The sequence below is a fragment of the Amblyomma maculatum genome, chromosome 4 (assembly GCF_055883805.1).
Source record: "Amblyomma maculatum isolate TAMU_Amacu chromosome 4, ASM5588380v1, whole genome shotgun sequence".
NCBI lineage: Eukaryota > Metazoa > Arthropoda > Arachnida > Ixodida > Ixodidae > Amblyomma > Amblyomma maculatum.
In genome coordinates, this window is record NC_139347.1 from 52,222,003 (window position 1) to 52,246,270 (window position 24,268).

Here is a 24,268-nt window from a genome sequence, read left to right on the forward strand (position 1 = left end):
GCACTGCATATTTTTCTAAAACATCTTTTAGTCCCGGTTGTGTAGCACAGCACTTTCTACTTTCGCACAAAATTTTAGATCCACGAATGAAGTAGAATTGTATTATTCCGCTGAACAGAATAAATATAATCAATTATTTTTAATTTGATTATACTAAAACAAGCCAGGGGCATCGCTATTCTCGAGCATACAATTCGGTCCGATTTTTATTTATGTAACCAGCAAAACAGCGGACTACTTTCAGTCACGGAGGAATTATGCGTATCCTACCGCATCGGACTAAACAGACGAACTACCTTTTCGTGCTCTCCTATTTGCAGTGCTTCCTCCGTCCAGATACATCACAGTGCAGTACAAATAAGAGCACCAAGACAGAGGAGATGGGCGTCACCGAAAGAGAAGCCGCGCGTGCCCCATCCTTTCGGCACGTCTCCTACAGGACAAAGCCGAGAAAGGGAGGAGACGCGCAAACAAACCGGGGAGCACGCATTTAGAATAGCCGCCGCACCCCGGCAGAGCAGTACAGGAGGTACTACAGCAGCACTAGAGCGGTACTGGAGGCAGTATACGCACGTCTTGCCTGTATTCCCACCGCAACGTCCAGAGTAATAGGCAGGCGCGCCGTTTACCCCAGCGGTGTAGCAACACTCAAGCGCTAATGCGTCGCCAGCACTCGCCTCTTTTTGCTGCGCGTCGCCCTTCTTCGTGGAGAGGCTCAGGTACCGGTCCAACGACTGACAGTAGCGGGCAGTCTCCTTGTCGAACTTCTTCTTGCGCTCCTGCGGAGGACAGTGCCAACACACAAAAGAAGAACGGTGGGGAAAACTTTTGGTACACAGTGCACGCAACACGGGTCGCTTTTACAATTTCCGCCGAGGTAAATTTATTGTATGCACTACGTTTTTCTTTTTTCTAATTCGTCCCTACTCGCAACAAAGCAGCGAAGTGAAAATAAACTGGTAAATTGAGAGAAATATCACTCCGTAGTTATGACTAAAACTATAGGCTAACTACTGAGCGCATAAAACGTTTTTTTGATGACCAAACTTGTTTAGAGAACACCGCCAGGATGAGGTTGGCGCTATATGCGTTATGGAGGTTGGCAACCTCCGTAACGCCTTGTCGCTATAGTGCCTAGAATATACTACTGTCGCGTGCCCATGACCGCAGTCACGCTGCATGCAGCCGAAAACCCTGCATCGCACTCTTGAGACCGGCACATCTGTGCACAAGCGCCCGGTCACGCGGCTTCATTATTATTATTATTATTATTATTATTATTATTATTATTATTATTATTATTATTATTATTATTATTATTATTATTATTATTATTATTAGCATTATTTCGCAGGCTTTCTTTAGGGCGCGGAAGAAAGGGCCATACAAGTCTTGATAGAGCAGCAAAAAAATTAGATCTGAAGGTGCTCTTCAACTTTGCGCATCAAACTTGACGGTGTGTAGCCGATATTTAAGATGCTGAGTAATTAAACATAATCAGTTAAGGAAAAAAAAAAAACACTGGTAACTGCAGGCTAATGCTAACATCATGCACCCGGTTCTACCCACGTCCAAAGTGCCTTTCATTTTTATTTTTTAAACCTCGGTTCAAGTTACGTGGGACAACCTGTAATTCGCTGTCTGCATCATACGTGCCGCGCAATGCATTGCAAGGCTACAGGCACAAACTGTGGAGGAACGTATGCGTCATGTAGTATGTATAGGTAAGGCCCTCTGTACCCTCTACACGCGCCAGAGACGTGAAGCGGAGAACATCTGGACGGGATTGTACCCACTTCAATAGCGGCGCCAGTCCGCCAAATGGAATTTTTGCTCGTACGCGAGGCGTGAGCTGTTCGATAAGCTCTACAGGCCTTTTTCGCGCTGTTTATACTTTCTCGTTTTGTTTGGACGAGCCGTGCGATCATATTCCGCCCAGAAAAGCAAAGCCAAGGTGGAGCGTTTCCGCCCTGAAATTAAGCCGCTGCGCCAAGCACTTCATACCGGGGGTGATGGCATTGCAGAAACCGTAACCTTTCCAGTCGTTCCGGCTTCGAAGAGAATGACGTCACATCATCTATTCTTTCCTCTCTCCAGGCTACACGCAAGTTTCCTCTATATAGCTGTTGCCGCCGTTAGCAGTCTAGTAGACTCTTCGTTGGGAAGCATTTCATGGCTGTGAGAAGGGCAAGAGAATGGGTAGCGGCTGCTTTGTCAAGGAGGCAATTTTCCGACGCGTCTTTCTCTTTCTTGTTGTTGCGTCGGAAAATTGCCTCTTTCTCTTTCTTGTTGTTGGCCCCGCCGGGGTGGCGCAGTGGTTACGGCGCTCGACTACTGTTCCCAAGGATGCGGGATCGAATCCCGGCCTCGGCGGCCGCTTTTCGATGGAGGCGAAAAGCAAGGCGCCCGTGTGCTGTGCGATGTCAGCGCACGTTAAAGAAGCCCAGGTAGTCGAAATTTCTGGAGTCCTCCACTACGGCGTCTCTCATAGCCTGAGTCGCTTTGGGAAGTAAAACCCCACAAACCAAACCAATCTTGTTGTACGCGGTGCTATTGAAATGGTGCCTAAGACCAAACACGGGTCACCTCATTGATCTTGCTGGTTACCAGTAATTAATATGTATGCGCAATCGAGTTCTACCCCAATGTAGTTTTGGTTGCAGCAAACCAGCGATGACTACGACTTTAGTGCCCGGTCACGTGAAGAAAAAACAAACAAACTACAAAAGCTACTTTCTCACTCCCTGTTCTTCCGGCCTCATGGGGCTGACTAGAGTAAGCGTTGGAACGAAGACGAAGATGGCGAATATATCGATGTTTGCTGGCGCACGTCCTTTCGACTCTAAACTTGCGGTGCCACAGGCACCGTTCTGACAAAAAAAAAAAGAAAAAAAAAAAAAAGATGTCACTAACTATCCACCACTTCAAACGCGCGCGATATGCAGTGAAAATTCCGACGTGAAGCTGGCACACTGTCTGCGCAAAGAAAAAAATCCTTCACTGAGGCATCAACAATGGGCGGAGCACGTGTCTTTATTTAATTACAGAGACAGCGCATGGTAAACGACTCGAATTAGCAAACGCAGACCAGTGCGAAGGAACACTCGGACATCCGTGACGTCACGACGCACTAAGCGCTCTGCGCACGGATTAAACCGAAGCTGGTGGTGGTGACGACTGACTATGCAGGGACGCAAAGAGAGAGAGAGAGAGAGAGAGAGAGAGAGAGAGAGAGAGAGAGAGAGAGAGAGAGCTGGCAAGGATGGTGTCAAAACTGCCCGTTGTCTGCTAACCTGCTAACGTCTAGAAACGACATGAAGCGCCGTACAGTTCAGTGCTACTTTCACACCACTGAGTTAATGCACGAACTGTTTTACACGACCATGACCTCGAAAGACAGCAGAATTGCACGTACGTATACGTCCCCGAACACTGGCGACATCAATGTAGTCTTCCGCCAGTGTAACGTGCAGGAACCGTGACCGAGCCTTGAACCCACCTGGATATTAATACAGGCAGCACTGGCCCCGCAACAACGGATGCCCCGTGCTCGGTTTCGTAACGTGCTCGCAGCCCGGCCCGCGCGCACGCAATGATATATACCCACCTTGGCCTCGCCGATGTGCTCCTTGCGGAACCGCTCGATGGGCTCGATGAACGTCTTGTGGGCATTCTCCAGCTGCGCATGGGAAACAGAAAACAGAGCGCAAGGTCAAACCACGCGCGTGAGCTTCACAGGTGGGCGAGTCAAAATCGAGAGATGCTTAATTACAGTCCAGCACGGATATATCCCCCCCCCCCCCCCCACACACAGACACGCACAAACTAAGTCCTATAAAAGTATGCGAAACGGTAGGGGAAAGTCGCGAAGTATTTCGCTCGGTTATTCCATACATGAAACCGCCTCGAGTGGCGCTTTGGGTAACGACGCTTTTCAATCACTCTTCACACTGGCGCCGCGAAACCGTGTGACTACAGGTAAGTGGGATGTGCTTGATAGTGGCCTAATTCGATCTCCCAACTCCGTTTTTCGAGGCCTCAACGCTGTTATGCTGTAAAGCCAACCTAGCTAACTAAAATAAAGGACAGCAGTGGCCTTGCGATTGCGCGTTCCGACGCCGAAGGCATTGAAAGAACACCGACAGTATGTAATTTCAATGAGCAATTACTTCATTTACAGTGTAGCGATAACAGAATCAGACATTGCGTATTAGGCAGTGAACAGCACCCCCCTCAAGAAAAAAAAAGTTCGCTGCGGTCTCGATACAAAATAGATCAGAGCTGCAAAGGGGTGCGCTACACATATAAGCCCGCTGGCGGGCGGACACTCGCTGCAAGGAACGCGTCACTACTATGGTTGCAATGTATTGCCACTTCCAGGTTACAAATATGTTTATCTATTTCAAATTTTCATATACTGAATTATCCACGTTAGAACTTCTTAGCGATCCCCTTCGATTCCAACATACTGTAGTAACAGCCTAAACAGGTCTAGTTCCAAAGTATGTATTCGCCTCTTGATGAATAACCTATCGCAAAAACTTTATTTCGGTACCACGTACTACAACCGCTATCGGTTGGAAACTTACCGCGCGACTTTTTAGCTTACCGTGACCGGCGATCCGCTACCGTGATCCGCCACCGCGCGTTCCACTGCGCATGCCCAGATCCCCCTTGAAGCCGATAGATGGCGCCACATACTGGATGTCAGCACACAGACTATACACAGACCTGCCGCGTCGGGACGAATCAGCTTGAGCGCCCCGCCCACGCGCGGTAGAAAGTCACGGTGGCGGATCGCGGTTCTCTCAAGTGGATCCTGTCTGCGGTTCCCTTGCGGATATTTGTTCTCTTTCTCTCTCTCCTCTCCTCTCCCCCCCCCCCCCCCCCCCACGCGCACACATACACAAACCTGCACATACGCGCGCGACTTTGCTGTCCCACAGCTAGGGGTTGCGACGAGGACAACAAACAGCTATAAGAGGCGGCCGAAGATAAAGAAGAAAAAAAAATAGATTCACGTGCTGGCGCCTCTGAGCGCGCACGCGCTCCCGACGAAGTCCGAGCTCCGCGTACGAACAGCTCGCCTCGACCATCTCTGGAGGATCAGTTACTTCATCGAGAATTGTTTTATTATTACTAATCGCCTGTAGCAGGTTGTGATGAACGCGATCGGATGTGTACGCCTCACTGCTCTGGTGAAACTTCGGCTCCTCTGAAACGCGGTGACTGTGGAGCTGCAGCGCAGGGGTGATTTATTTGAGACGAAAGCGATCCAAACACAGCTGTTACGATACGCGCACCAAAGCACTCTCCTTCTCTGTCTGCATGTGGAACCGGATCCGGGGCAGAGATAACGGAAACAGAATAAAATTAAACGTGATTCACAGGCTACGGGCTTCATGAACCCGTCCATGCCTACACTCATAAGGCGCCGGACGAAAGCAACAAAGCAACAAACAAACAAACAAACAAACAAACAAACAAACAAACAAACAAACAAACAAACAAACAAACAAACAAACAAACAATGTGTTTATCAACTTCATTCCTTGTCTCCTTGTCATACAGATGTCGACATTTCCGACATAAAATGCCTCTGGCATGAATCCGAGCTGTTTGTACCACCTATGCCAACATGCCAGAAAGATACCCACGCATCTGAACCCAAGTGTGAAGGTTACAACCAGTGTAGAGGTTTACGACACGGCGCGTTCCAAAAACACGCTTGCAGTGCATGAAGCACCCATACGCACGCAATGTGCAATTCCCCGTGGCTTCGCCTGTCAACAAACGTTGGGGTACACGCGCCATCCACGACTGCAGTTCATTTTATTCTTTTTTCCTTTCTCTCTCTGGAGCTCATAATGCAAAATCTACTGCTTCGCCATTCACCAGCATGTGCACGTTAACGCCACTGGCCAGCGCTGTTCAGCAGCGCTAGTTGGAGAATTTATTTCCCATCTCGGATAGTATGCCAACTTTGACTTTTCTTCTGCTATCAGTTGAAGACAATTAAGGCCTTTTGAACTGTATTATACACAAAAGAAGAACAGAAGGCATCTTTCCCGTTTTTTTTTCCCAACAGAAGCCGCCTTAAATTTTACGACAAAGGTGAGTGACAAATATTTGGTAGTGCCGCCGGCAGGACAATACAGCCACAATTGTCCTTCAATCACTTCAGAACAGAACGGCATCTGCATAGCATCGCGCTGGTTTGTGAACGTGGGATTAAGGACACCCCTCGTTGCACAGTTCCAAACAGGGCTAAGTTCTTCTCTTTTTATAACATGATATTTATGTTCCTTTACGCACTCCAAATTATTGTCCAGAGTTTTTGGCTGCCTGGACAGCTATGTAACATTTGGTCGCCAAAGCGGAAACCTACATAAGAACAGCGTTCAAAACGAAACCACGAAGAGATGCCATGCACTAATTAGGCTGCCTAAGCAATAGGGTGGCGAACACTTCGGCTCTAGTGGAGCGTTCGCCTTGTCCCGCAGTCGGAAGTACACAGAGGCGTGCGATAAGAGAGGCAGCCCAAATTCGCTTGTCCCGTTCACGCGCTCACCCCAAGGCTTTTGATCGCCCTTCGGTGTGGCTTGGCCGGATGCTTCATGCGCTCGTAAACGGTAGACACTTTAGTGCCGAACCTGTACAGTAACAGCGAGCGGCAACTGTATACACACGCGCCACACAACACCTCTCGCCGCCCCTGTATGCAGAGGACAACGTGACGAGTCTCGTGCGTTTTACGTATATACCCAGGAACGAAGTCCTGTCTGAAAGTTTTGCAAGCGCCTCTCTTCCTCCAACATACTGCTCTAGAGGCGTGCACGGGCCGAAATTTTGAGCTCGAGCCCGGCCCGGGCCCGACGCTACAGACCCGAGCTCGGCCCGGCCCGACATAGATAAGGACTCAGCCCGGCCCGGCTCGTCATGCTATAATTGCAGTTGAAGAGATAAAAGAAGAAAATAATTTCAGGATGATAAGTTTATCCAAGATCTTAAAAACGTTGAGTTCTCATGTTTGAAATGACAAATTTTCTGAATACATAGGGGACAGCACGTGCGTAGAATTAACTTATTGTACAAAAACAACAAGTTATCCATTGAATCGAGACATTTGCGGCGCTCTGTATAACGGACCCGGTAGCGCTGAGGTTTCTTTCAGTGCTATAGCAATGACTAACACGTTATTTGATAGGATTTCGATAAGCATGCTGGTTTTATTCTGCAAATGTGAGCAAGCTACAAACCTAAAAAGTGGTTGATTCAGTGGCCTGGTACTCGGTGAGCTCGCCTGGCTCACCGCGTGCCTTTCAAGTGAAAATTTCGCAACAAGAGATGCAAGAGTAAACTCTTACACCGCAGAAGCTTTGAGCTATGTCCCGCTTCCAACGAGGCCATGTCGAGGCAGGAGTGCGTCACAATTGAGACGTGTGACTGGCGACAGCAAGGCGCGAAGTTTGAAACGGACACGTAAACATCAGCGCCGGTGCTACTAAAGCGGAGATGCAAGCTATAGCCCACAAGCGGCTCTTCGCGGCGAGGAGGCGGGGAGGAAAGGCGAGTTGACGCCGGCAAAAAACTCGGAAGCTCTCACGTGGGAACGACGCGGGAAAATTCAGGGCATTCTAGACGCTTATTGCACTATACGGCTATTTCGCCCTTTCACAAATGTTGCATGAGTTCGTGATCCGAGTGTCCGGTACGGCCCGCCCGGGACAAAAATACTTTGGCTCGGTCTCGGGGCCGGGCCGAGCCCGGACCGCGGGCCGGGCCGGGTACCGGCTTTCGGACCTGTACAAGCCCGTGCACAGCTCTATGCGGCTCATCTAGGCCAGGGTGCGCTGACAGTAGGCGTGCCGTGCCGCCTTTTCGTTTTTAGGTTGCTGGAACGTGGCAGAAAATGTTGCGTTGAATTGAACATCGCCACTCGAACGAATTTGGACGAAGAACCGAGAAACAAGCAGGACGAGCGTGTGTACTGGTTGCCTCTCCGCCTTCCGTTCGCATTCGCCCAAGTAAGCGCAGTCGAATTCAACGAGACGTAGCAACCAAACCAGACTGTCGGTATCCTGGAAGAAAACGGTCTGCCAAAGCAGCCCGCGTCGCGAGATCAGCAGCCTGCTCTGTACCTGCAGTGCAGACAGTGGTTGGTTAACTACATGCGAGCGTATACGAAAAGGCCCAGCCAAGCCCATAGTCGGATACAACTCAAGTCCGAAGTAATCACCACACACAATTGCTCCGTTACAGAAAACAGTCCGCCGTTAAGGTCTTCACGGCTACTTAAGAAGACACTTCGCCTTTATCACAATAACCATCAGACCAAATTATAAGCTCGAGAATTTCGATGCCTCTGGTTTGTTCGGTATAGCCGAATAGTAAAACCGGTTCTATTGACTGTTTAGCGGAGTAACCCACACGCCGCGTACCACTGTCCATAGTTAGTAACTGCTGTTTGCTTCTTTAAATTGTACCCTGTAGTTACTGCTGCTGTTTTGTGCGAGCATCATCTCCCAGGTATTCATTGTCGTCTTAACATGTGCATTATGGCGCCATGAATATAGCCAGCTAGCTGTCTGGATAAAAAACTTAACGTCATGCCAAAGCATCACCAAGCTGACTGAATCCATGACTGTGACGTCCGGCTGCATCACGACGGCCTCATTTCGTCAGAGGCAGTATATGCAAAAACCTCGGTGAAGAAGAAGAAAAAAAAAAAAAAAGCTAGGTTCAATTTGAGTGGCGCACGAGTCACGACACCTCTCCGCATGCATGCGCAGTACGCCCAAAGCCAGGAATGAGTACGTGACAAACAGGATGCTTGACACACACACACACACACATATATATATATATATATATATATATAAAAGAAAAAGAAAAAAAAAACAACATCTGACTGTACATCGCTCGCAGGACAGCCAGGGTCCGAGCAAGACCGTGCACACGGCTCACTATAATTCGCCCCCTCTTCGGCAGCTTCAAAATTCGGCCAACGAACGAGAGGGAGTGGTGTATAAGCGACGCTGCCTCAAGCTACGAGCGCTGCGCACACGGGCGCCGGAAAAGGCGCGTCGCCGCGCGGGACACGCTGATAAGCACCCCGTATACTTGTATACTCGGCACACTACAGACAACCCTGTAGGAGCACGCCACCTCTCCCTTGTCTGCTGACCGTTATACGCGCTCCATTTGGGATTTCCGCGTGGTCGCAGAAGCGAGGGTCACGCCTTCAAATCGCGGGGAAAAAGATGGAAAAAAAAAAAGAAAAAAAAAAAAACCCGCAACGAGGACAATTTCGGACATCGCCTCCAGTCGTCGTCCGGTTCTACCGCGGCTGCGCCGTGTGCACGCCCGGTCAGTCGCGGAAGAGCGGATTTCGGCGGGAATACATAGCGCAGCAGCTCTGGCGGTGAGCTGCACAAATCGAATTTCACGACGACGCCGCCGACGGCAGTGGTGGTGGCGGCTCAACGCAGATTCACGCGTAGCTCGCCACTGCTCCAGTTACAGGCCCACCTCGTGCGTCGCCCACCGCCCGGCGCGAAGGCCACGCGACGCACTGAAATCTCATTCTGGCGAATCGGAAAGCGATGACTCGGTAGTAGTCAGCGCTCATTCGAATCGGTCTCGTCTAGCGTTTCATGCGCGTGGGAGAGCTGGCCGGTGCGAGTTCTCGCGTCGCCGTCGGCTGTGTGCGCGGCCGATCGCAGCACACGGCTGTGTACGGACAGGGCTCGCGTAGCCAGCAGCAAGGGGGAAAGCGGCGAGAAAAGAGGAGGCCAGGCGACGGTGTTCTTGCAGTCGTACCCCGTGATATCCATATATATTTTTGTTTTGTTTTCACAATATACAGCATCCGTCTCGCATGAAAACAAAAAGTACAGGAAGCGGGGCCGCGCTGTAGGCCCAGAGAGAGAGAGAGAAAAGAGGAAGAGGCAGGCTACGGTTTCCAACTTCTAACCCAGTTTTCCAGCGAGTCGCGACCTCGCCAGGCCATAGAGCATCACAGAGTGTGTACCGCCTACCGCGAGTTCAATGGAACAGTTCCGTCGGAACTCGCTGTACACGCTCAGGAAAGTAAATGTGATGAAACACTGAGCCCTTTCAAGCACACGTCTAGTCTAGCGCTCGTTGCGTACTTTTATTCACCCTTGTATGCTGCCAGGAGCATGAAGAACACTGCGAAAAATATGTGGTACAATAAGAAAGCTGCTTTCAATTAGAAAAACATATATCGACCAGCAAAATTTTTCATGAGGTAGGTAAAGCTTGGAAGCTGATTCCAAGTAAAAAGGTATCGGTGTGTAAAGTAGTACGCTGTGCTCTACCTGAAAAGCCCGTGATGCGGGCTTCAAAAGAGGGAAATATGATATTCATCGCACTTTTGGAAGAATTAAAACGCAAGCTTTGCGTACATGAACCGGTCCACAAGCTAACATACGCGTTCATGTCCTCAGCACGCAAAAAAAAAAAAAAAAAAAAAAATAAATAAATAAATAAATAAAGAGCGTCTCAAACAGGCATAAATCGGGATATAGTCTCTTCGAAAAGCACAAATATAGTTTCATTTTATGGATAACTTCGTTTACTTTATTAGGCTCATTACGAATTGAAACTTTAAATGTTGGGGATTCTTTTTTCACAATCCAAGGATTTTTCGGTGGAAGTCCCAGGGCTTTCGAGTCGACCCAGGGTGGCAACGTTGACGGAACTCGGTCTACACAGCGTAAGCTGTTTACTACAGGGGCCCACGGCCGCGGAGCCCCGTAAAAGCTTCTTGAGCTGCCTTCTGCCAATGGTCTGAGCACGTCATCGGCCGCACACGCAGACCACTGACAAAAACGGGGTCTTGGAGTCGACCATAACACGAGACCTTTGTTTATACCACACGGTGCTCCTTCTGTTTACTGCTCGTCGCGGCCAGAACCAGGACTCCGGCGCAACAGCGACTCGGTTTGGGTCATGAGTTCAAAGAGGTTTTTCTTTTTCCTTTCCGATCGAAGGAACACGACCGGCCGCTCGGTCTGCTCCCCGTCCAGATGCCACTCGCAGCAAGCGCAAGTCGCACGGTCTATACGGAACAAAAACACGTGTCAAGGTTCACTGGCACTACTCAGAACGCGGCAGCGCCAAGCGAGGAAACTACAGGATAGCGCGTGTGCTTGGAGACCATATCCTTACCTAAAACAAGCCCATCAATCTTTAGTGGTCCTTGCCCAAGATAGAAACGCCGGCGGTCACACTGTATCCCGTGGGACCAGACATCAGCAGCGTAGCGACGCGCTCGGCGACCGGAACCCCGAACCGTCCATTTAACACCGGTCCAGACACGCGTACTACACGGCGATCACTAATGGCAGATTACTCCGTACCTGTATTTACGCTACAGAACGATCCAAAGTTAAGCCTGAGTTTGATTGGGACCTTTTTTTTTTTTCTTTTTTTAAAAACCGGAGATAATAAACCTACGGCCGGTGACGAGGTCATGAAGAAAACGCAGTCCCGAAGCTCTTGTCAGGCATGTAAATGTATATTCACATCAGTTATATCAGGTGGTAGGCGAGGAAATGGTAAGCGGGAGAGCTAAAAGAAGGCCTGGCAGTCGGTATGATCCGAAGCCAGCGTATATCATTGCGACCTTGACTTATCTGCTATCGCCTGGCCTCATCTTATCGCCTACCACAAGTGGTGTGCGTCGACCGCTTTGTTCGCCCTGTATCCAAACCTTGGTGTTGTTTCCGAGGTACCACCTCGCAATAGGCTGTACAAACAAAAAAACAGCGCGAAGAATAAGGCGCCATGTTAACTGCTTCACCGTATTTGCTCACGCCTAGGTCGGTTCGCATTTTTTTCTTTTGTACCGCAGTTTGCAAAGTCTGGTGAAAATAGTTGTGATAAAGATGAAGTGTTGTTGCACGCGCGCGAGACAACGAGGATTTACAATCTACAATGCACCCTGGCCAATCCCCCGTCATGGGTATGTGCCATTTTGTCTGAGGTCATCAAGTGGAATACAGAAAGGCTGGAGAGCAGGAGACCGTTGCGCTGCTGACTTGTCTACGATCCACAGTCCCCCCGACGCGCAAACATGGCTAGGAACGCAGAAAAGAAAGGGAAAATATGGACCCTTCGTGGAAGTGTCCTGCTTTCCGATCACTTTCAAGCCTTCACAGAAAACAGCGGCAATTGCGACTGCCAGCGCAAAGACTTCATGAACATTCTTATCCACGAGAGCTGCAGAAAGGGCCGATACAAGACAATCCCGGATCGCCACCGGCCACCGCACTGGAGGCCTCTATATGAAAAAGAAACTCCTCCCAGTCCTCACGGCAGTCGGCAACCGTTCCAGTCACCTTGCGCGCGAAGGCATCAAAGAACGGAGTGGAAGCGTGCGAATTTGGGGCCGCCGAAAAGAGCTCAAGGTACAGGGAAAAGCAGCGGCAGCGCCTTTCGCGGGCAATAACAACGCCGACTTCTTTTTCTGTGCGCCTGTGCTTGATTACCGACGTTAACGTATGCCATCTCTAACGCTGTGACCGTTTCAGCCCGGCGTTAACGTAATGAAATGATTGTTAACGCATTGCACCTTCTCCCGCGCGCTCCCGAAACCAAGCGTCCTCGCGCACGCCTTTTCAGTCCAACACAGGCTTAAAACTAAACCTTAGCGGTTAGAATGATAGCAAGGGGTCAAAGCTTGCGCCCAGCCCCCTTCCGACACCTTCGCAGGCGAGGCGAGTCTAGCAGCGCGATAAAGGCGGAAGCCTAAGGACCGGCTGGAATGCGCGAGACAAGAATGAATAAGCGCGTCGAGTCCACCGCCGTATCAGGCCGACAAAGAAGACCGCTATTTCTCAGGAGGCGATAAAGCTGCCGCTTTATAGTCAGCGTGATCCGAGTTTTCCCCCAGAGCGACAACACCAGAGGCGACAACCGCCTGGCGTGGCCATTGTTATTGCGCTCTCCCTCGAGACCGGCTGTGGTTATACATGCCCGCAGTACACGCGACATTTTCGCCTCCGCGCTCCGCTCCGATGGTCCTGGGCGCGTGTTGCAGTTGTCGGCATACCTTTTAAAGGAGGGCCGCCGTTCGGATTACGTTTCAGGAGCGGGCTTTGAACTTTGGCAGTGGCAGTCATAAGACATACCCAAAAAGGTTTAGCACTGAGCAAAAAAGGAAGTATTCAGAGGCTTGGAATGGGAGCAGTTAGGGATAAGGGTAGATGGAGAATACCTCAGTGATCTGCGATTTGCTGATGACATTGCCTTGCTAAGCAACTCGGGAGATGAACTGCAAATAATGATTGATGACCTAGACAGAAAAAGTAGAAAGGTAGGCTTGAAAATCAATATGTAGAAGACTAAGGTAATGTTCAACAGCCTCGGGAAGGAACAGCAGTTTACGTTAGGTAGCGAAGTACTGCAAGTAGTAGGCGAATATGTCTACTTAGGACATGTAGTAACCGCAGATCCGGACCATGAAAAGGAAATAACAAGAAGAATAAGATTGGGATGGAGCGCATTTGGCAAGCACTTGCAGATTATGACTAGCAGCTTACCGGTATCGCTCAAGAGGAAAGTATACAACAGTTGCATCTTACCTGTACTCACCTATGGGGCTGAAACGTGGAGGCTAACCAAGAGAGTTCTACTTAAGTTGAGGTCAACTCAGAGGGCTATGGAGCGAAAAATGGTAGGGGTAACATTAAGAGATAGAAAGCGTGCAGAATGGGTCAGAGAAATAACTCAAGTTACTGAAATTCTAGTGGAAATTAAGAAGAAGAAATGGGCATGGGCAGGACATGTAGTGCGAAGAGAGGATAACCGATGGTCGCTGAGGGTAACAAACTGGATTCCAAGGGAAGGAAAGCGTAGCAGGGGGCGGCAGAAAGTTAGGTGGGCGGATGAGATTAAGAAGTTCGCAGGGGTCAAGTGGATGCAGCTAGCACAGAACCGGGTTAAGTGGAGAAATATGAGAGAGGCCTTTGCCCTGCAGTGGGTATAATCAGGCTGATGATGAAAACCAGCAAAATCGTCGTGCAGTCTCCTCGCGAAAGGCTGTCGGGTTGTGGTTCAGGCGCCACAGATTATTCAACGAAAACTGCGCACAACGTTGCGCAGTTAATGTTCCCGATAAGAATAGATTATTGACGCGATTATCGGTACGGAAAGTCAACTTTAAAAAATAAAAGCAAAAAACAAAAACCCTCTTCAATGCTCTATGCAAACATGTGTTTTAAAATGAATGACACTGTCGAAGGAGCGGCCAGAGGACAGTGAGCGGACAGTGAGTGGATTGCACTGTGAGTACGCTATGCCCCTATGGCGAGCTGTGTAAGGTGCCTTCGCATAAGCCTCTTCTGAATGACGCCCACTTCCCGTTATTTTCACAAAGCCGATTGCCAGGCGATAACCACAACGGTTCTTGGATTGAGGACTGCTACCGAGGAGGTTTATAATTTTGCTTAACACGCTCCCGCTGTCACATGCTTCCCGATATAAAGTACACTACTAAAATTTTCAAAAGCACACTTAATCCCGGTTTCAAAAACACTGCAAGGTTTTAACAAGGCCTAAAGCTGTGACTTAAAAAAAAAACAAAATCGAAACAGGTATACGACGACTAAGGCCGGCCGATCGAGGGTTTCTTCCGTGAAGGTATAGCCAGTTTCTTGACGCGGCTATGCAGCATATCGGGATTTGCAACCACGTCCCTATTCACCTTTGACCGCGTCTGCCAGGGCTGTTACGCACCCTGAAGCGGTAACCGCACGAGGCAAACCTTGGCGAGGACGACGCCATGGCCTATCGCTTGCGACCTTGCCCGAAGCGAGGAGACTCGGCTATTGGGCAGCGCGTTTTCAGTAGCATGGATAGGGTGGCCCTATCGTTTAGGGGGATAGGGGGGCGCCTAGTGCGCACGCGCGGAATGCTAAGCTGAAAGCGAGAAGGGTGTGGCTGTAGGTGTGGTTAGAGCGTCCCTCTATGTGATCTGACCCTATATTCTAAATCTGCCTAGCCTTGATCTGTTGCCCCCGCACCGCGCAGTCCACCTCGCGCCATCAGGGAAGTATAACTGCGGTAGTACTCCGCTTTCAAGACTAAACAGCAAGAGGAACGACAAACAAACAAAAACCGAAGAAAATTTTGGTAATACACAGCATTTGCAAGGGACATGATGCAGCCGTGGCGAACTACATCCTGAGGCGCAGACACTCGCAAGATGTGCCTTCTTCTCCCCCACGGCTTTCCTTATAATAAATAACATATAGCCACACCTGCCTTTCTTGTTCCATTATTGCTACTATGCTTTCACTGAACAATCTATATAGATGCACGGTTCACACCCACGGCTGAGGAGAAGCGAACATTAGATGGCAGCTTCGCCCAATCCGCGCCCTGCGCTAGAGAAACTAATTACTCCACTGGCAAAAATCCGGATCGCAGGTTGCGTCGGCACTGGTTATCCTCGCGAGCCGCTCCCGGAACCCGAGTGAAAAACTTTAACGCGGCAAAAAGGAATTGCGCCGGCAAAGGTGGGACCGAGCTCGGTCCATGCAGGGCACCAAATAAAATCGCTACAAAATGCGGTCCCGCAGGTCGCTTAGTTGGATTTTTCAGGCTATGGATCCGGCTGAAATTTCTCCAGTTATCTCCCGGGCTGCTTGCAGGCGGCAGGATTTTTCCGAGTGAGACTGCGGACGCGTCTGATCCTTTCGCTGGCAGGGAATAACGAAAATCGCAGCACGCAGCTGCAGCCACGTTCCGCCTCGTCTATAACTTCCTTTATTGGTGCTGTTCCGCTACTGGGCATACGTACGCGGTCTTATCGCTTTGTTTCGACACACACAACGCGAGCTATCTCGTGTATGCGCTCACGTTGCGGTTAGCAACGATTGTCTTTTTTTTTTTCTTTCTTTTAGAGCGCAACTCTAGGCGCCCGTTCCTGGTTCGAGCGGCGCTGGCGTAACCGGTGGGCAGCTATCACAGCTGACACTGGCCAACCGGGGGGTACAGAATCTTGGTCGGCCTCCTGCTTACTTCCATAGTCGTGCGAAACATAGAAGTCTCGGGCAGTTTTGTAAACGCCAGCGAAGGGCTACCGATGTCCCCATTAACGCGATAAGGGGTCACTACATATTATACAGGGTGTCCAAGCAAAGTTAGTCAAGGGTTAAAAATAATTCATGGAAATTTTTGTTTGCACACTGCTGTTCAGTGCTTTGTTTTTATTAATGAAAGTAAAGCAGACAACGGGAAATAAACACCTGTTGCATATTCTGTTTTCTGCTTTACTCTTTCGGGACAAAGCCATTGAGCACTATACGACTAAAATATGCGCGGCACATGCTTGCTGAGCTTTACACGAATGTTACCGGCAAGTTTTTACATCAAAGGGGCCCTGCGCAAGTTCCGGGAAATGTCCGCCTCCGGGTGTCCGTCGGACGTCCGTGAGACGTAATACGGAGCTACAAACGATATACACGTCCGTGGTACGTATATATGTTGAGCATAAACGGATTTCTGTCGGACGTCCGAACATCCAAAAAAGGACATCCGTCGGGCGTCCGTCGTACGCCAATGGCCTCTGGGCATGTATATGCGATGATTTCTTCGCTTCAGGCAGCCGGCGCACGTGAAGGTGCAACCATCGCCAACATATCAGCCCACCGCTGGAACTGGGCTGTCGAGCGACGGCCGCAGCTAATTTCGTTCACTTAAACCACGATTGAGAGCACCAGAATCGTGGAGCACGAATGCGTTAGTCACGTGATATTTTTTTTTGGTATTTCGCGGGCTTTCTTAAAGCTTGTGAAAAAAAAAAAAATACACAAGACTTTTCTTCATTGGAAATAAACGAAATGGGGTTTCTGAAGGTGGCCTCCAACTTTGCAAATTACATTTATTATCTAAATAGTTCGTAAATTAGAAAAATTATATTAATTACTAATTAGTAAATTACAACATTTACATAAGAAGACAAAGAAGAACTTCATATGCCATTTATGCGCGAAAAAATCTCGTTCCTCAAACTCGTAATTCTTCCCACTGCTGTGGAGACCTCGTTAAGCACCTGTATAGATGACCCTTAGGACCAGGTATTAGTCCAGTAAGTGGAACATATCCTTCTCCATTTCTCGCACCACATCTTCCTTCATCACAACCAAGGACGGTAAAGGAGTATAACTTGAAAAACAGTACTATACATGAAAAATAAAGTTTTGTAACTGTGGATACCCACATGACTTTCTAAAATCCTTTGCTAAATACAGCACAAAATAAAAAAAAAATCGTAAAGAGCTGCGCTCGAATTTCGCATTACACAGCGATGTAATCATCGGCGCATTATTATTATTACTTTTTGCAAAGGTCCCGATTACGGAGTCAGAATTATGCGGGGCCCGTGCACCACTATCGACAACACATTCATCTGAAAACGTGCGGCCGGCAGCCGCGGCACGTGGGATCAACAACTGCAGGCCGCGCAAGTCGCTTTCACCGTCGCCGAGTGAAACAGTTCTTTTTTTGTTTTTTTCTTTTCTCCTTTTACTTTGGCACAGACGTGAGCTGACTGCAGCGGTGTGCTGCGGGGACAAAAAGTAAAATCTTAGCGCAGCTGCTTTCCTTACACTTTTTTTCGAGAAAAAAAAAAAGGGGGGGGGGAGGAGGAGGAGGCTTCATGCAAAACATCGTCTATGAAAACCGCCGCCTGCTACAAACTTGCGCACCTTTTAGTCCGTAGAAAATAGCTCGAGCGCTCTAGACAAGCCACGCGCGAGCTTGGCCATAGAATAGTTCGCTCTAGAAGTCGTCGTCCGTCATTACCACTCGCCACTATCACTGTGCCAAACCATAAACGTTATAACTATGGTCACTTACCGCGTGCCCCAGCACTGCATTCGGGTCCCGTTTTAACCCTATAGCGGTGGAGATAAACAAGCATGCATTCTTCCGCAATCTATCCGCGCAATTACCCGCATCTGTTGTAAAAGCAAAAATAAAAGAAAACACGCACCATTCGGTCCCTCTCATCTTCGATGGTCATCAGCAGCCGACCGAACTCCTTCAGCGAGCCGGCTGAAACACACAAACAAAAACGGCGCACGTGTAAACATGCGATTATTACGCTCGATTCATTCGCGAACACGTGCTCCGACGACCGGCGGTGTCTCAGTGAACATGATCGGTCCAGGAGACGACGGACACATGACTGCGTCTCATCGGGCGCTCGTCTGGCACGTGAACTAGGCCGCCGTCTGCTCGCCAGCTGTCTGTGAAGGCAATGGCACACGACGCAGAACGACGGACAAAGGCACCGGCGCCAGGGAGACGTCAAGGTAGGCTATCTCCATAAATCTCGCAGATCGGTCCTCTTTTTTGGAGGACACACGTACAATGAGCCGAGCTTGAATGCCGCGCGTCCCCCGCGAATGGTGCAGACGGTGACACCGCGGCGCGCGCGCAAATGCGGAATCTCAGACCCAGTTCGTTGCCGCAATCACCGTCGCGAAACAGTCTGCTACACTTTCAGGCTATTCTCCGTGATAATTAATGCTACTTAAATGAGCAAGAGATGAGAGCAGAGAAAGGCAAAATATACTAGCTCCAGTGCTCTCGTCCCCAAGTATGGTGTCGCGTTCTTTTAAACTGAGTGAACAAAACCTTTACTTCGGCATATTAGAGTGAGCAAGGCATCTTCCGCACGGCAGCTGGAACACGTTACTAAGAACAAGCCTAAATTTTAGCGTTGAAGTAGTGCCGTGTTTTGAACGCAGTGTTTTGAAGAACGCGATCATGAAAAACCCAGACAAAAAGCTAGAAGCCAGACAGCGGAGCGTTACAGCGCGGGTTTGCAAACGGGTTCAACAACTCGCTGGGACCGCCGCTCCGACCCGACGTTCCATCACTTCCCATGCGCGAGCCCCAGGTGTTCACTGTCACCATGTCGCGGCACTTGAAGAGCAACGAGGCAAGACCGCAACAACGCGCCCGAAAAAAATAAAAAATAAAAGCAGTGCGCCGCGACAGGTCGCGCAGAGCGTTGTTTAGCTACAACCAGGCGGAAGACAGCGAAAACTAAGCACCGAACCAACATTGTTTTTTTATTTTCTTTCCTGTACCTTTCTGAAACGTCAAATGACTGAACGATCGAAACGGTGCCATGCAAACCGCGTAGAAGAAAAAAAAAAAAAAAAAAAAAGAAAAGACCGGCCACACGCCAATAGGCACAATTGTTAATTTTCTTAAATGCCATGCCATTCGTCATATTTCAATTCTCGCAAATTTCTCAACCATAACGAGCCGATTCGGCGCATATATTACGCCTGTTTCCGGTTTCCTTTTTGTTGGAACCCGCCGACGTGGCTCAGTGCTTTGACACTTGGCTGCTAATGCCGGAGTACCCTGGTCCGAATCCGGTTTTTGTAAAAGCGGAACGCAAATGGCGCCCCATGTGCTGTATAATGCCAACGTACTTTAAATATCTCCAGGTGGCCTAATTAATCCAAAGCCCTCCGCTACGACGTCCTTCAGAACCTGAGCTGTTCCGACAAGTTAGATAATTCCCACACAACACACCATAGCCGAGTTTATTCCACCAACGCAGACCGCGATTCAGACTACAGCGTTTCCACTGCGGACGGCCAGCTGATCGGAGGCGAACGCCGCACGACTCGGCAAATCCTCCGGATGGGCTCATCTAGGGACTTTAGGCTCGGCTACCGGAGGCAACACGAAGACAGCGGGCGAAAACAAACACTACGGTCAGTTTTCGGCCGCCACTGTCGCCTTTCGACCACCTTTAGGACAGCCTTTAGGACAGCCTTTAGGACAGCCTTTAGGACAGCACAGCCTCGGGATGTTACGTTATCCAACAGGTGGGAGGAGATAGCCCTGGAAACATTGGGTGTGTTCTCTGAAACTAGTCGCACCGGCGAGTAGCTACGCCTCGGCGTTTCAACAGAGTCCTTCAGTTTTACTGTGGGCGAAAATCGGCGGGAAACTGCGGCTGAGCGCTGCGAAAGCGCAAGAAGAACAGAGTGAAGTTAAACAACGGCGTCGGTACGCTTGTGGTCCGTTTTGGAAGCTGCCTGTGCTGACAGGCGTACACAACTCAAATTCGGTTCTCCTCCTTCACTTACAGAGCAACTGCATTGCACCTAGATGCGAGACTTGGGTCAAATATATATTATCGCTCTTGCTACTGGAAAAAAAGAAAAAAGAGCAGAAAACTGAAAGACGAAGCTAATCTGTAGAAGTGGCAACACTGACCCTTGGAGAACATCCCACTGTAATGAAAACTCAGTTTGGTGATGTGGTTCCTACTCATGCAAAGTATGCATTGCCAAAATGAGTAGTTATTTATGACAAAAAAAAAAAACAAACAAAAAAACTCAGTTCCAACGTTTGTCCTGCACAGGACTCCAGCCTGAAAGAACGCTTGAAACGCACCAAAGTTACCTGTGCACTACTGTCACCAATAAGTGAGTAAGCATATGCAAGGAATTGCTTGAGACGTATATTACAGTGACTGTACTGAGCTATTAATTACTCTGTCAATACAAACTCACTGCAGATTACAACTTGTAAAAAAATTAGGCCATAATTATACTGCCTTGAAAACAAAAACCACCTTTGCAGAATTTTCTTTATATGCCACCAGGAAATCGCTAGAATGTTTTATATGTGCACTGCAACTACAAAAAAAACCTAAATTGTGGGTTTTATGCTCCAAAACAGCTCACAAGGTTATCAGGGTAGCTGCAAGTCAGTGGCATAGCCAGAAATAACTTCCTCGGCGTGTTGTACGCTAAAAGGAGCCTGCTCCTCCTAAACAACCTCATTTTTATGCTCCAGTAAGTTTTTGGGTAGTGTTCTGACATTGACCTCCCCCGCCCCCCCCCCCACCACAACCCCCTGGCTACACTGGAGGGCTCCAGAATAATGTCACAGACATTAAAAAATAAAACTTACCAATCACAATTTCATCATCAGTCTGGCTGTTTCCAATGCACTCCAGTCTAAAATTTATGAAGCTGTTGGCAAGATTTCGTTGTGCTCTTGAAAGGTCTGCAAGAAGACATGTAAGGTACAATCAATATACAAATGATTGCACTCTTTCTGTTTTCAAAGACAGAATATAGAAGTATGAAATCCTATTAGCAATGGCTTTCTGAAAGGGAGATCCTGTACTTTCAATTAAAAGCAGAATGCTCTCACTTTTAAGTTTATAGAGCTCCCTCATGAATGCAGAGAAAGTATCCAGGTCCTAGCTAGTTAGCATAACTCCCCGTTGGGAGGGGTGCTGGGCTGAGTTGGCATGTTCAGGTGGTGTGGGTGTGGTATAAATAAGTGGAAGAAATGCAGATGAAAATGTGCAGCGCAAAGAAAGACACAATGGCAACACACGAGACACATAAGCGCTGTGTCTTTCTTTGCACTGCACATTTTCATCACGAATAACCAACATGCCCAGACTGCTATGTTAGGGAAGAAATGCCACTCACTCCTTAACATTAGGTCTCAGATTTCTATTAAATAACAGCTTAGGTAAGACTGCTTATGTTAATACCTTCGATTAAACAGTTCAGAAGTTATACACACAATGTCAAGTAGGCTCTTAAAATCCTCCACAGCTTTTCTGATATGGCCATTTGAAAACACCATGGTACTGCTTAAAAGGTACAGAATGCATGCATACAATGATGGCACTAATACTGAAGCTGAGAAGTGTTTAGTCCATATGATACACCTCAATTTCACTGTACCAGTGAAAGTGCCATCAGTACAGAGATACTGACAGGCACTTCGTTTCTGTAGATAAGGTTCAAAGAAATTTTACAGCACATATAGCAGTAGCATTACTTCTTTGTATTAATAGCTGCGAGATCTGTGAAATGATTTCCTAGTACAATGTGGTATTTTGTCAGACATCACATGTAGCACAAGTTGAAGCATTGCAACATTTTGTGAGTCGTACAATATACCCCTTACACTGAAGAGTCCCTACCCACACAAGAAGCAAGATAACAAAAGCAAGTACTGCTACTATTGAGACAACTGCAAGTCCTGTCATTTATATACGATTTTAACTAGCAGCTACAATGAAGCTGTGCAGAAATTTCAGGACTGTTATGCAGCATTTGCGGGTGGTCGACAAAAGTAATCATTTTCGTGGATGCGTGGCAGAATTCTGGATGTCAACAAAGCTCCCTATGCATTTCTGCATTACATGAAAAGAACCTACCTAATCTGGTAAACGTGACTTTCCATCTGATTCTCTGCACCCTGTGTTATGCCGTGATAGACCACTTCCATAGCTTGCTGCTCTGTCCTTAATACTATGTAGCTTTTTCTTCAGCCTCCGTGTTACGATACCAAGGTGGGCACTGGTAGGCTATCACATCACAATGGAAAACTACATCCTCAAATTTATGTTCAATAAAGGTATCTGTACTTGAAGCACCTTTAAAATGAAAACAAGGCTAAATGCAGAAAGCAAAATGAGGAGACCTTAGCTGAGGAAGACTGAATTCCATCTGAAAATTTTTTTCGAAGTGTTATTAGACTATTTAAATTGCATTAGATATTTTCATGCTTTTACATTTCCTTTGATGTTGGCAGCACAATTATATATACTTGCATTAAATCTGCCAAAAGATGTTGAGGCGCTTTCTGTTAACACGCCTACATAAATTTTCAGAATCCAATGGTATGAATATTTCTCGTCAGCATGCCGTGAAAAAAAAAAAAAAAAAAAAGAAAAAAGAAAAGCGGAGAAATTCGTCTCCCTGCCCGACACTCTCCCTGGTGGGTATTCTTTCACTGCCCTTGTGCAACGTATGGTCATTGCAAAATTATCTATTTACAGCATTACACCTCAGTCCACACTTGTGCTAGTAGCGGCAGCATTGTTTGAAAAATACGGGACAGAAAATACACACACACACACACACACACACACACACACACACACACACACACACACACACACACACACACACACACACACACACACACACACACACACACACACACACACACACACACACACACACACACACACACACACACACACACACATATATATATATATATATATATATATATATATACACGGGATTACGGACTTGCACTTGAACGCTTCCCATGATAACATTCCCAAATCTTGCGCTGTCAACTGACTCGTAAAGCGCAATGACGAAACAATTAAGATAATGCATGACGACGTCGCACCATCCGTTACGCCATGCCCTTGTCACAAAAGAATGCGAGTTCTGTCGTTCCAAATCATTTGCAACGCGCGGCTTTCGTTAATGGCAACAAACTCCCGCGCGCGCGCTCGCTAAACTTTTCCGGCTTGCGGAAAACCATGCACCATTATTCTTGGCAGCGCACGTACCGACGCTGCTCGATGCACCTGCCGTACATGGTATTTGTTTACTGCGTGAAGAGAGGATGAGCCACCACACAGTGTAGAAACCCGATCCAAGAACGACGCTCGTGAAGACGTGTGAGCACCGGCACCAACAAGCGTTAGGTGTCGATGTGGGTGGGACTCGCGACGCGGCTTCAAAAAGTTACTCGGCGCACGCTGATCGGTCGTATTGTCTAATACGGTCACCTCAAAATTACGTACCATTCTTGTATTGCATTGCGCGTTCTGAACACGTGCCGCAAAAGAAAAAGGCGGCGCAAAACTTCTAAGAAAAACTCACTTCTAGCAGCGTTCAGCAGATCCTTGACCTCCTTGATGATCCCTTTGATTGCCTGACTCGTCCGGTCCAGCTCGTTTTCGTGCGCATGGAGATTCTCGCGGAAATACGGGCTGTCAGTAAGACAGTCTGTGAATTCGAGCGGTAACAGACCCATGGTCGAAGTTAACGGTGTCGTGATACTAACATAGCACAGCTCCTGTTTACTGCTCCATCCCGATCCACACGAACGAAGTTCGCACTTGCATTGTTGCTAAACGAGTGACGTCTGTGACCTGTTAAAGCTCAGGAATGCGAGACACTCAGGTAAAATTAAACAACGTTACATGCTCGTAAGTATTTGTTGTTTTAATTTTTTACATTTAGGCATGAATGTGTGACGTTATGAAGGAAATTATTTGTATGTAAAAACTACAGCTAAAAACACATCCACTTCAAAAACGCTATCAGCATCATCAAAATCAATGGCGGCGCACTGATCGCGGTTTCCGAGTCGCTGCGGCCACCGTTTGGTGCTGCAATCCTGCAATACTTACGGCTCA

General features: G+C 48.2%; 1 protein-coding gene across 4 annotated transcripts in view; it reads right to left on the reverse strand.

Annotated features, from left to right (window-relative positions):
• Graf (GTPase regulator associated with FAK) overlaps positions 1-23,997 on the reverse strand; it is a 61,151-nt gene extending 37,154 nt beyond the window's left edge. For 2 of the 4 annotated variants that reach the window (XM_084601435.1, XM_084601432.1), the window contains exons 1-5: positions 23,730-23,996; positions 20,986-21,081; positions 18,029-18,090; positions 3,608-3,679; positions 678-779 (exon numbers count right to left, since the gene is read on the reverse strand). In XM_084601435.1, the coding sequence (XP_084457561.1) occupies positions 678-779; positions 3,608-3,679; positions 18,029-18,090; positions 20,986-21,081; positions 23,730-23,883 (486 nt within the window). In that variant the 5' untranslated portion in view covers positions 23,884-23,996. Of the gene's footprint in view, positions 1-677; positions 780-3,607; positions 3,680-18,028; positions 18,091-20,985; positions 21,082-23,729 lie in introns of all 4 variants that reach the window. The other 2 variants (XM_084601433.1, XM_084601434.1) reach the window with 2 other exon arrangements.
• Between the last annotated feature and the right edge of the window lie 271 nt (positions 23,998-24,268).